At 35.5% G+C, this 11,560-nt stretch overlaps 1 protein-coding gene and 1 long non-coding RNA gene across 2 annotated transcripts; one reads left to right on the top strand and one right to left on the bottom strand.

The window, feature by feature from the left end:
* Positions 1 to 175: 175 nt before the first annotated feature.
* Positions 176 to 2,358, top strand: LOC114350676 (juvenile hormone esterase-like). The gene is made up of 3 exons (XM_028301564.1): positions 176 to 397; positions 612 to 1,837; positions 1,984 to 2,358. Exons 1-3 carry the CDS (start codon positions 218 to 220, stop codon positions 2,177 to 2,179), a joined length of 1,602 nt encoding a protein of 533 aa, XP_028157365.1. The 5' UTR covers positions 176 to 217; the 3' UTR covers positions 2,180 to 2,358.
* An 8,396-nt stretch (positions 2,359 to 10,754) lies between these two features.
* Positions 10,755 to 11,250, bottom strand: LOC114350713 (uncharacterized). Its single transcript, XR_003655730.1, has 2 exons — positions 11,047 to 11,250; positions 10,755 to 10,820 (listed from the first exon to the last, which is right to left on the bottom strand). It is a non-coding gene; the product is annotated as an uncharacterized LOC114350713 (long non-coding RNA).
* Positions 11,251 to 11,560: the final 310 nt, after the last annotated feature.

The raw sequence follows: 11,560 nt of genomic DNA, 5'->3' as shown, positions 1-11,560 counted from the left end.
TGATGATGATGATGATGATTAATGCTTCATAGAATAGTTGTGTCGTTTACTTTTCGACAACGAATTGTTAGATATCGCAGCGGTTACGTAGCACTCCGATGATAACAATGATCGAGATAGCCTTTCAAAACTTCCCGATAAAAACTACTTATATATATCTTTCAGCGCTATATCACAAGTGCATATTTGCTTAGAGACTGCTAGGGTTAACAGCAAAATGAAGGTGGTATTAGGAGTGATTGTACTGATCAGTTACGTCGCAAGTTCCAATTTGAGGGTCGACCCTCTGGTGCTGATCGAGCAAGGCCTGGTGAGAGGGCAAAGGGCCGAGGACGGCGACTACACTACGTTTTTGGGCATTCCCTATGCTGCCGTAGATGAGAATAATCCATTTGGTGTAAGTATAAAATACTCAATTATACATATTTTTATCTAAATTACTAATGTGAATAACCTTATTTGTTAATGATCATGATCGTTTAGATTTTTGAACATTCTTACCTATACTTGTAATTTAAGTTAGGTACCTATTGTATTCAGTAGTTAGAACTAAAATTGTTATTTATTATTGACCATGAAATACTATTTACGAATATTTGATATTTTTTCAGTCAGCGAAACCACCTGCTGCATTTGAAGAAGAGATTTATAAAGCAAACGATGGAACAATCAGGTGTCCACAAACACTATTTGTGAATTTCACCCTAGGCGCAGGCACTGAGACCTTAGACTGTCTTCGATTAAATATCTATGTGCCTAATGAAGCTACATCCAAGAACCCTTTGCCCGTGTTGGTGTGGATTCACGGAGGAGGTTTTGAATTGGGATCTGCATCTTCCTACAATGTGATAAGTCTAGTAAACAAAGGCATTGTAGTAGTTACAATCAACTATAGAATGGGCCCATATGGCTTTATGTGTCTTGATGTCCCATCGGTGCCAGGCAACCAAGGTCTCAAGGACCAGTATGCTGCCCTGCAGTGGGTCAGGAACAACATAGGATCATTCGGAGGCAATCCTTACAACGTCACCGTAGCCGGCGACAGCGCTGGTGCATGTTCTACTCTGCTACATTTATATTCGTCTAAAGATAAGTTGTTCCACAAAGTAATAGTACAAAGTGGAACCCCACAAAATGAAGGAATGTTCGTGAATGGAGATGTAGATGCTGCCAAAAAATTGGCCAACTATTTAGGCTTCAATACCGATGATACCGAACAAGCTTTGGAATTCCTTGCTAAAACCCCATTCGATTTAGTCACTGCTGCCACTGTGAAACTTGATTTGCAATTAAAACCCTGTCAAGAAAGATCATTCAGCGGTGTTGAAAATTTTGTGGAAACAGATCCTTATAGCTTATCTAATGAAAAGAAAATCAGCGGCACACCAATTTTAATTGGTCACACAAGCAAGGAAGAGATGAGCCTGATGAGCAGTTTTTACGAGGGCTATTACAGAGATGACCCATTTTACACTAGAATCCTCCTTAACTATAACTTAAGCGAAGAAAAGGCGAGGAAGGTAGCAGACACTATAAGACATTTCTACATTGGCGACAAGGAGATTTCACAACAGCAATTTTCGGAGTTCGGGGATTTCGAGTCGGATTTCATATTTAATCATCCTATGCAAAGGATGATAACTAAATTGTTGAATGAAAGTCCAGCTGCCCTGTACCAATACTTGTTTAGTTACGTGGGTAATTCTGGAAAGGCGGGTGCAGGGCACGGGGAAGAATTGAAGTATCTATTCCAGTCGAGTAGCTCTTCAGCAAGTGAAGATGACAAACTCGTAGCTGAACGGATGGTTGCCATGTGGGCCAATTTTATTAAAACCGGGTAAGATTCTTATTGAAGTTAATTGGTTTGTGTTTGAGTCTAAAACTTTTGGAATTATGAATTTGAGTATTTTGCAATAATTATGAATTTTGAGTGGTATAGCCTACCTATATTGACAAAAGTCTAAACTTAGAAAAATGTTTCAGAAATCCTACACCAAGCGACGATAGCACTCTCCCAGTGACATGGACGAAGTCAAGCCTCGCCGTCAGGCCGTACCTGCTCATAGACAAAGACTTGAAGATGGAGAGCAGACTTTTCAACGAGAGGATGGCCTTTTGGGACCTTTTCAACGATAGCTACGGCACATACAATAAGCTTGCAAGAAATTGTAATATTTAATTTATTCAAAATGCTTAACTTTTGAATAGTTCTCAAAGTTATGGCCAAGCGCTTGCTTAAGGATTATGCTTTATTAGAGCTTTATATCAAAAGTAGTTGAAATAGTTAATTGTTTAGCAGACCGGTCGGACCAGACTTGTATAAAACGTATATCATTTTTATTAAAATTCTTAATGAAACTCAGAGAACTGTCTTTTTAGTGTTATTATGAACCCTCTTTGCCTTAAAATAAGATTTTTTTAGCATTTTGATTCCGAGGTATTTCTCATCTCACAAGTATTTTTACACTACTCCGATGATTTACATAAAAGTAATATCTAAAGTACATTTTATTGGATACGTTTAATACACACGTACACAAAACTGAATGTTTATTGAATTCATAAACTATAATATATTATTACTAACTATAATATTCCCATCTATGTCGAAGGTAAAGGAAATTGGTAAAACGGTAATTTCTAATACGCCATTTGCAGTCTGGAAGACAATAGAGTCCAGATGGCAATCTCCGGCGACGCTCTCGGCGGAAAGTGATCATCAAGTGGAGAGCACACTTGCGTCATTCATGATTAACCCTTGGCTACTAATCAAAATATTTTTTACACGGTTACTACTCAAGGGTCATTTTGACCCTGCTATAAAACTTTGTATATCTTCATAACTATTGCGGATTATGGAGTAAAACACATTATTTAATAAAAAAGGGTTTATAATGCAATGAAATAACAACTTTAATTGTTAACTAAACAGTTTGGAGAAACATTAATTTAGCATGTGATTGCAAATGGGTATTTTACACGAAGAAAAAACACTGTTGGGTTTGCGATCTTTTTTATAGGGACAAATGCTGCAAAGTTTCCTTTTAGATACCACATTAGAGACAACTGGAACAGATCTTTCAGGCATAGGCAGTTTGTATATCCTTGAAGTTATCAGACGCAATTGTCGGGGAATCTTTTTATTGCAAATTCGCTGCTGAGCGTAAGGTAGGCATATCTTCATATCAAGCCCTCGTAGGAAGTTTGGCCGATTTACTGATGCTGTGTAAAGAAGCAGAGGTGGAGGGGCCTTGTATCGTGGAAGTATCCACCTCATTAAAATCACCATCATCAAGCAACAAAACATTGACAATTTCTACATCCGTGAGCGTATTTCTACCACCCATACCTATGACAAACCAAACCAAAATGAAGAAAAAGACGACGACAAAAAGCTACACAATAATTACAAAACAAACCCTCAAACAAATAGTATTTTACACATAAAAAGAACCTAAAAAAAATATCACATGATATTTTTTTATCGCCTGTCCCTGCTACTCAAGGGTCACCGTGACCCTTTCTTTGCTATTTTGGCGCGAATAATGCACTGATCCACTGGAAACACCCACCATGCGAAGCAGCGAGCGCCGTATTGAAAATACACGGGCGAGGGACTCGCAGTCGTTAGGGGCCATTACCAGTAAACGTAGAATTTAAAGTTGGCAGGGTCTCACTGACCCATGAGTAGTGACCAAGGGTTAAAGGAAAGAACTGGTTTGTGGTTTGTTTCTCATCATATTATTATATGGTCAATAATTTGGTCATAACTCATAATTTATACATCGTATCGATCACGTTATTTTTATCTTTTGCTAAATCTTAAAGGAAATCGTTAATTATATTTAGATAAATGTAAACAAATATGAAATGATGACGATGATGCTATTATAGCCACCCATCAATCATGCATCGTTCATCAAATGGAGAACTGGAGAACACAACTGCGACATTATTTCATGATTAAAGGAAGGAACTGGTTCGTAGTGCAATTCTATTTTTGTATGCAACTCTACTTACGCCCTTACCTATGTAAATCATTCTTTGTTTCCTTTCTCGTAATAATTTATACGTCGTATCGATCACGTTATTTTTTATCTTTGCCAAATCTTAAAGAAACCGTTAATTATATTTAGATAAAATGTAAACAATACGCGATAGCAATCCGTCAATCGTGCATCATTAACAATTATAATCTCAGGAGCTAATGTTAAAGATAAGTTTTATTAATTTATTGTGCGTCTATTTTGTACGAGTACACAGATTGAATGATAACCAGGATTGAACACCTGGAAATTCGATTTTCTATTTAATGAATAGAGCTTCTAGGATGGATTGGTTCAAGGTAGAGCAAAAAAGAATTAGCTCTTAAAGACCTTCTACATGAAAGGCTCTTTAAAAGCATTTGACAATTTGTAAAAACTAATCCAATTAGTCAAATAAGTTAAATAATAATAAGTTGCTGTGATGGGATGAACGGGACTATTCCCACCTCTCGTTTCCATCGCTGTAACTCCTGTGTAGCCAGGATCTACAGCTTGCCCGCCAATAAAAATACAACTAGTGAAAGTCAAGTTTATCCCGGGGGAAAGTTAAACTGTCATAGGACCCGCAACGAAATTAATCAGAAGAAAATAGGAGGAGTTAGAAGTTAAGGATTTACTTCTAAAGATGTGATGAAGTGAACTGATAGCTGGGCATTTCTCGACACTTGGGTTTTTATTGGCGGTCAAGCTATAGATCCTGACTACACAGGAGTTGCAGCGGTGGGAACGCGAGGTGGGAATAGTCCCGTTTGATAGCTGGTCAGTGTGAAGACGCCTCAAGTAACAGAACAAAGCATATTTGGGCCAGCAATTGGCTCGTAATCCGCCGCCCACAGCCACTTGCTCCATTCGCTTGCGTGATGGATTGAGCCGACAATGCTTATTGTTATGCGACAGTGAACGTACCGTTCATACAAATGCTCTGAATCAGAATTCTTAATCTTTATTTGCATGTCAATTGAGCACCATATAAGAATATGCTGCTCTTGTTTTTATTATTTTTTCCAGGGTTGAGAAATCTAGATTTAAAACATTTGTATTGAAAAAAATAAGTGAGTCACTGATAAATCAGAAGAGGTGAGATGCTCCAACATCTTTCCGTATTATTACACGGTTATTGTTACCTAATTAGAGTCGATACCTGCCTACTGATTAACAGTTAACGTTTTTCTTTCAATACCGTTCTATTAAATTAATTATATTTTAATGCGAAATAATTATATTTCATCTGAAACTCTGCGAATAGCGGCAACTTCAAACAAATATTTTTTTATCTAAACCTGGGCTTGGTATGGCCTGGCATTCCGATAAAAACGCTTGGTAAAATAGGATAGATAGGATAGGTAAGTGAAATCGGATTTACCGATAAATCGTTTTGTTTACAATGTTAAGGAAAAAGTAGAGTGCGTAATATTTTGCAGCCAAATTAACCCTTTCGTCAATCCCACCATGGAGACTTTCGCCGAACCCATCGCGGCACACCAGAGACATTAGTTACGCCAGATTTTCACGATTTCCACCGCCTTTGGCGCGTGACCGAACCGCGACGATCTATCTTTACATTTTATTTTACACTTTTAATACACACAATGTATTATCTTCTGCGGTGAACGAACTCGCTTTTCCCTCTTATTTACACGGCGGGTAAAATGATATAAATTCAATTAACAACTTACTAATACTATTTTTTTACAATATTTAATATCTAACAAGTATATCAGACATGGGCACAAAGTAAAAAGAAATCAGTAAAAGAACTAACATTAATAAACTGTTTATTTAAGTGTGACGCCCAGTCCCAGACCTCAATACTTTGTATGTATATAATAATAATAATAATTTACATTGTAAAAAAAATATTAAAAATAAGAAGGAAATTAAATAAAGAGATAATAATAATAAATCTTTGGACAATTTCACACACAGCGCCAGCTAGCCCCAAAGTAAGCAACTTAATGCTTGTGTTATGGGTGCTAGCTTAACGGATATACTACTTATATACTTTTTTTTTCTTTAAATACATAAATATTATACATAGTCACACCCAGACCCGTCACAGAAATTAAAATTCATCATTTCAATTTCTGCCCGGCCGGGAATCGAACCCGGGACCTCTCGGCATAGTAGTCCGTTCTGAACCACTACACCAAACGACCGACAAGGTTGATCAGAATTATCATACGGCTATAATCATTACGTTGTATATGTCGCCGTAAAATTGTGAATTCCGTCAGATTACAATCTGACGTAGTTAAATTACAATCTAACCTAACCTAACCCACTGTTAGTTTACAATCTAACGCGTCATATTATAAACTGACAGAGTTCACAATTTCACGTTGACATATACAACGTAATGGTTATAGCCGTATGATAATTCTGATCAACCTTGTTAAGTGCCTTGGGAAAATACTCAACTACTCGTATATTTGTGACCGAGGAAAACGACTATGGGACCGTATTCGCATCACAAAATGTTAATCAAATCGATTGTGTGGGCCAAATCAATCGACCTACTTCTGTGACATATGCGATGAGAATTCACCATCAATGGCAAAGGACAATGCCCATTACCTGTACCAAATTGCATCACAGGCTAATTATCATCAAAAATAATATTTAAATTATATGTGTACTTCATTAATTTTTAACCGTTTTTCTTATCCGGATTTAGAAAATTAGAATTAATTATACGAAACATGATTAACAATTACTTCCGTACAAAAAATCATTTCCGAAAACTTTTTTGTTCCGATTTCAGCTGTCACCTATTTTCGTGAGTAAGCAATAAGAATAAAAATCTTGTTTGCCAAGTAAGTTTTAGCAAGCAAACATGATTTTATTATCAATATTATTATTAATTATTGAGTAAGTTAAGTATCTAGAAATTCATGCAATTTAAAAATTATTTTAGGTATCCAGACTTGAGAGGTGTGCTGGAGAACAGCTACTAGAACAGTCGACAGACAGCAGCAGCATGATCCTCAAAGGCCAATAAGAGAAGAAGAACTTCAAAGAACAGACAAGTCACCGTCAAGAATTACCTCTTCTATATCCGAGTAGCGAGCACAGCCAATCACTATTTGCACATAAACTGTACTGGCTCTCTATATACAAGTTAAAAAGATTACAATCATCACATAACATACTTTAAAAAATAAATGTTATCTGATCAATGATTATACATAGTTATTTTATTTGTGTTACCTTGATAAATGTTTAAATGATCTACTAATAGTAATTGAACTACACTGCCCATAACTGGCTTCTTAAAACTTAATATTTTTGTGATAATGAGGCAATGCATTAGATAATTATACTACGTTTAAAATGTTGCAAAAATGGGAAATGTTATCTGAACTGTTTTCACGCGTACGAAATCCGCGGGCACAATTAGTTTAATATAAAGTAACACGCAGTAAGTTTAGGTATTCATAATTTAATATTTATTTATCATTGTCTTTTAACAGTTAAGTTCGTGTTCTGGATAGGCATGGATAAAGCGTTAAATAACATTAGTACAAAGAGGGCGTAATATCAATAGATATAGGTCGAAAACGGCACGTGCGGGGGAGCAGACGAAGGAGGACGGATCTCATCTTATTGCGCAAGTGTACTAAGTATATCTATAACATGCAAAGCATTTTACTTACAGCAATGCGACCCAAAACGCATAAATATCTGTAATAAATAGATTAATAGCAATGACACGACGATTAAACATTGCTAAAAAAAAATATTCAGGCGTTTTTTAACTTTTTCAAATATTTTGAAAATCCGGCTAAACATTGAAAAAAACATGTTGGTAGCGAAAAGGTAAATAAAAACTAGACTTTTGAGAGTAAATTCAGGTTGATGCAACATGGTACAGACTCCCATAGTAAAATGGGCATTGTCCTTTGAATACAATAGACGTAATTTTTAGGGATCCATACAAAAATAATTTTAAAAAAATCCTGTTGATTTTGGACTTAAAGATGACAAAACACTTCACGCTTAGATGTAAAAGTGTTAAGATTATTATCATGGTTGATTGGTTTTAATCATTAATTGTATCTATCGGTATCAATCCGTAAATATCTTAGGTTTGTACACGTTACAAAAATAAGTAGGTAGGTAGGTACTTTGGTCATCAAACTCGCAAACGAAATGCTTTTCACAGTTTCGAGGGGCTCTACTTTTTCATTATAAATGGTGTAATTTTTTAGTTACTTCCATAGTTTTTATTTATCAATAGTTCTAGTAAGTATGAATATTTCAAAATAACACCAAACACCAATTTTTTCATCGTTTGTGTGAAATGAGAGAACTTCTGAGCTTAGTTATTTATGTTTTAATATTTAAAAAGTCATTTCTTTTTGTGTTGCGATCAAAGTATCACATTTAAATATTGTCGTTACGTAAAGTAAAGAGCAACAATGTTTTCGCAATCCTTAACATTCTGAACTCTTTGGCATTGTCAAGAAAGGCTGTAGCTTCAGAGATTCTTGTATGTCACTGACCAAGTTACGTAAGGAATCGCGATGTAAAATTCCAACCAACGAACGGTACATTCTCGTTATTTGGATGCTTAACTGTCATGTAAGTATTTGTATGTGTTATGGATAAACGGTTTACTCATATTATTGAGCAATTTGCATACAATCATAATTTTTTTGTCACTATAATATTCTTGCTGAATTGATAATACAATTCACATCATACTCATCATTTCTTGAAAGCTGTTAGATATTTAATGTAGAGCGTTTCTTTATGTATGTATATTAATTACTTAATTAATTTAATTACATACTTTAAAACATTACATTCTGATGAACCAAATAAGTAAGTACACAAGTATTCTTTCTGTTAATAAGACTGTATTTATGTCACGATATAAATTCTTCTTTTTTACTACACACTCAAAAAATATATCTTGACAATAAATGTGAGATGTCAACTCTGGCGCAACAAGGACGATGAGATTATACAATTGTGTGTCAAGGCACACGATCAATATTGATCTGAAATATCGCCTGGATAACGTTACTTTTTATATTCTGTACCATTACGTAAATAAAGCCATGAATGTGGTACTTTATGACTACCAATTGTTTTACTTTAAGATCTTATGGAGTGTTACGGCAATAAGTATGTTAATTTGTAACCCATCAGGTAGTTTGTTTAATAAAAGCACACAACGTTACTTTGGATAATCTACGCCATTAAAGCGGTAAGGGGTTATTATTTTGGGGTAGACGAAAATAACTCGTCAAGGTAACATGTCGATACGCGTAGACCGTCCCATGCTCATCGATAAGTAAATTTTACGCCAAATTATGTTAATCGAATCTCGATAATATCTCAGAAACTGGGTTCATACAACATAAATAGTCTCATTTTAGTTAGCGAAGGAATTTTCAGTATCGGATCCGAAACTACATAAAAGCGATTGCTAATGAAAGCAAAATAAATGAGGATTAGTGAAATGAATAAATACTTTCTATCGAAGTCATCAAGTTCATATACAGCGGCTTCTGTTACTACTTTATTTCTATTAAAAAAGTTATGTTTCATTACTTACGCATATAGATATCTACAGGCTCCTTCGCAGTAGTGACTTCGCACCCTTCGCCGGTCACGTTGAGCTGGTACACCCCAAATTGGCCTAGCTGAGGCCTGAGCTGACACACCATACCCCTGCATAGAAAAGGATTTAACAAAACATTAACAAGACATCAGTGTACCTACCATGAGTTTACGTTAGGTGTGCTCGCTAGCGAGTACGTCAAAAATCTCTATGAAGATTTTGTTTCTTGAAAGTAGCCGCTAGGGGCGCTGCACAATATGTCATACAATGGGGATGTTGCCTGGGTCAAAAAGCAAGAGTTTTAATTAGTCCGTCAGTTAACTTATCAAAAAATACTCTACACGTATTTTTCACTTTTTCAAACTAATGAAAATTTAAAGAGATAAAGCGCCCCAAAGTTCATAAGAAGAGGCCCGTGACGTCAACGCTTGCTTAAAAATGCCGCACGTTGTGACGTCGTGCGCAACTTCAACGCACCATAACTATGTAATTATTTGTTAGATTGACAAATAAAAATATAATAAGGTACCTGGGTCAAATATGGCCACCTTAAGGTTTGGTATGCTTTTTTAATAATAATAAAGCTAAAACAAGAAAGTTTTAGCACTCATTTCTAAAGAGTGGTTATTTATCTTTACAAAAAAGGCAAAAAAATGTAAAGACTTCAAATGATAAAAAAGTATTTGCAACATTTTTAAAAATATAGAAATTGGCCATATTTCCGACGGGGGAGGTAAATATGCCCATACATGTGGCCATATTTACTGTATGAATTAGTTAGTTTAAAAAACTTCTTAATAAAATGAAATAAAAATAGTTATTATATTTTAATAGAAGATTTATTTAAAAGATATTCTTTGGGCGATATTCATTACAAATAAGGAACTAAGTACCTTTACAAAAATTTAAATTAAAAGATAAAGTCAACAATGAGACTCAACAAGTCTTTCTTAATTTTAAACTTAAAATGCTAAGTATGCTAAAATCTTCTCTTGTTCAGGGTTAAGAAGCGGTTTCCGACCCAATGTAGATTTTGTCTCCTTTTTCTCTAGTAAATAACGCCTCAAAGTACGTCTTGGCACATTATAGTGCTTTGAAGCCGTATATACTTTCATCTTACCGCTTTTGATTGCAGTTAATGCTTGTTTCATTGATGCTTCTGACCAATTACCTCTAATCCCTTTAGATTTATAGCGTGCCATGGTCTAAAACAAAAAAGAGGTTACTACTTACTTAATATCGGAAATATGGCCACACGGTGGCCATATTTGCAGTCATTCATTTTTAACGTTTTCATATCAGGAATGAAAAACTCATTATTACTTTGGTAATTAAACAAAGAAATATCAAATTACAATCGCCACACAAAATCATAATGTGATTTACAAAGATTCTTAAATTCAAACTAACAAAATACAGGACAATACTTACTTGATGTTTTTATAACTTTAAAACTCGTTTCCATTTAATAAACACTGGGCGACTAGCGGGCGCGCGGGAGGAGTGACAGGTACGCCGTTCGGATACACGCTACACTAGCGACAATTTATGGTCGCGTTCAGGTTATTATAATATTTCGTATTTGAAATAATGGCATGTGGCCATATTTTTCGGCTGGCCATATTCGACCCAGGTACCTTATTTGTTACCATAGGGGTGTCTTATTCCCAGTAAATAGAGACGACCTAATTCCATCCACTCTAGCACTAAATGACGTGACAGACACAAAACAGAAGCAAGAAACCCGTCTGTAATTTTAAAAATAGCGGAGTCGCTGGCTGGTAGTAGGTAAACTGGAGAATTATTAATGTGACTAAAGTAGATCAATTAGTCCGTTGCCTGCTGAGAAACTGTAACCACTACGTTATTCTCTGCTCCATTAACCGCGATGTTCTGGGGTTCATTATTGTCGAGCTTCAACGTTATCCTTGCTGAAAGCTACAAA

This window comes from Ostrinia furnacalis, unplaced genomic scaffold (assembly GCF_004193835.3).
Source record: "Ostrinia furnacalis isolate ACB-3 unplaced genomic scaffold, ASM419383v2 OfSCF0954, whole genome shotgun sequence".
NCBI classification, from domain to species: Eukaryota; Metazoa; Arthropoda; class Insecta; order Lepidoptera; family Crambidae; genus Ostrinia; species Ostrinia furnacalis.
The sequence above is the reverse complement of the archived record's forward strand: the minus strand, read 5'-3'. Positions and strand labels throughout refer to the sequence as shown.